The sequence below is a fragment of the Triticum dicoccoides genome, unplaced genomic scaffold, assembly GCF_002162155.2.
Source record: "Triticum dicoccoides isolate Atlit2015 ecotype Zavitan unplaced genomic scaffold, WEW_v2.0 scaffold183731, whole genome shotgun sequence".
NCBI classification, from domain to species: Eukaryota; Viridiplantae; Streptophyta; class Magnoliopsida; order Poales; family Poaceae; genus Triticum; species Triticum dicoccoides.
In genome coordinates, this window is record NW_021227157.1 from 1 (window position 1) to 1836 (window position 1836).

A 1836-nucleotide genomic window follows, 5' to 3' on the forward strand; every position below is an offset into this window, starting at 1 on the left:
GTCGTGGTTGTCGACATAGTGGAGGTTATCACCGGTCGCGTTATAGATGAGGCAGTGCGTACCCGTTTTGGAAAATGGTACAATATGGGCCAATGTCCTAAAAGCCAAGATCTCCTTATTTTCCTCGTGCACTAGGTTCAAGGCCTCTCGTGCTCGGTCTACCTGCGTCTTAGGTTTGCCCGTGTACCTTACCATTTTATCCAACTTGTTGTCGTCCACCACTTCACCGATAGTATAATAACTAGGGGTCCATATCGCCCCTGTATATGCTAGCGAAAAACAAATGGACCCTATCACCGGCCTCTTGTGCCGATCAGGGTCCACACATTGTAAAGCTAGCATAATGCATGTCCTGACTTGCTGGCAGATGGACTCCAACGCACCCATTGGTGTTGCCTGTAGCCTATTCCTCCATTTTCCAACTAGCTGTTAATTTGGACATAAATGACACGTAGTGTAAATCAGTTGACAAAAATGTATCATTTGTGGAAGATATACAACTGATATATGTTATGACAACTAATATATTTTTTCTTACAAGCTCAATGAATTTTTCGCTTGGGGATATGTCACAACTTTGCGAGTAGCCCTTAGGTCCTGCCATTATCTGTAGAATCATAACACCCAAGCTGAATATGTCCACCTTATTCGAAATTAGACAATGGTCTATATATTCTCGTGGTAAGTACCCCCTGCATGCATGGCACGTCAAATATATTACTAACGCCATGCGTCTAATGCAAACATAATTATACTTGATTAACAAAAAATCAGTTGACATGGAGAATTGAACTCACAATGTTCCTTTCCAATATTTAGTTTCCCATGTTCGTTTTTCTCCCACTAGTCTCGAGATTCCGAAATCAGAAATTCTAGGCATCATGTCATCATCTAGCAGTACATTCGCTGGCTTTAAATCCATATGAAAAACAGGAGGTTTCAGTTCCTCGTGAAGGTAGTGCAAACCCTTGCAAATCCCGTTAATTATTGCATAACGTGTGGGCCAATCATGTCCACTAGATACAACTGTAGCAACAAACAAATAGCTTCCTTAAAACCAATATCATACTAATACTCCCTCCATTCCAAAATGCACTTCTCATTTTTGTCCTAAGTTAAAATTTCTCAGGTTTGACCAAGTTTATACAAAAAGTATGCAATATCAAACCAATACCAATAGATACATCCGGAATATACTTTCATAATGCATCTGTTTGGTATTATAGAAATGATTTTTTTCTACAAACTTAGTCAAACATAAAAGACTTTGAATTAAAGAATAATAATACCGTCTAAATTTGTATATGGGGGAGTATATACGATTGATTCATAGTAATTCTACCACCTATACCAATAAAACAATGTGCATCGTACCAGAAATACACTTTTCAAGGCTTCCATTTTCCATATACTCAAGGCAAAGTGCCCTGTGAATTGAATAAGCAGGAACCATATTTCCATTGTACAACACTTCTACTAGTCGAGTTTAATTGCAATAGCCAACCAACCGCACAATATTCTGGTGTTGCAGACTTTGTAGGTTGTGATATTCTTTCTCAAATATCTCATCAGCATTTTCTAAATCGCGAAGCACCTTCACAGCAATTTTTTGCCCATCTTTGTTCACACCCTGTTCAAAATCTCACACACATATGTTTTAGTTTTATATTAAGGTGCACATATGTGCAACAAGTATAAAGCATAAAAGGTTGCTTATGATTGAATATGTATGACAACCCATACTTCTTGTTTTTATTTGTTTTGCAAAAAGGAAGCATTATTAGTATTGACAGGATAGAGAGAGAGAGAGGGAGGGAGAGAGAGACAGAGAGAGAG

The 1836-nt window shown here is 38.3% G+C and overlaps 1 protein-coding gene across 1 annotated transcript; it reads right to left on the reverse strand.

Moving 5' to 3' along the window:
• Positions 1-6: 6 nt before the first annotated feature.
• On the reverse strand, positions 7-1830 carry LOC119344745 (probable serine/threonine-protein kinase At1g01540; the record flags this gene model as incomplete). Its single annotated transcript, XM_037615106.1, has 4 exons — positions 1375-1830; positions 798-1026; positions 539-692; positions 7-426 (listed from the first exon to the last, which is right to left on the reverse strand). Coding segments are annotated over exons 1-4 (882 nt in total), but the record flags the coding sequence as incomplete, so codon positions are not given.
• Positions 1831-1836: the final 6 nt, after the last annotated feature.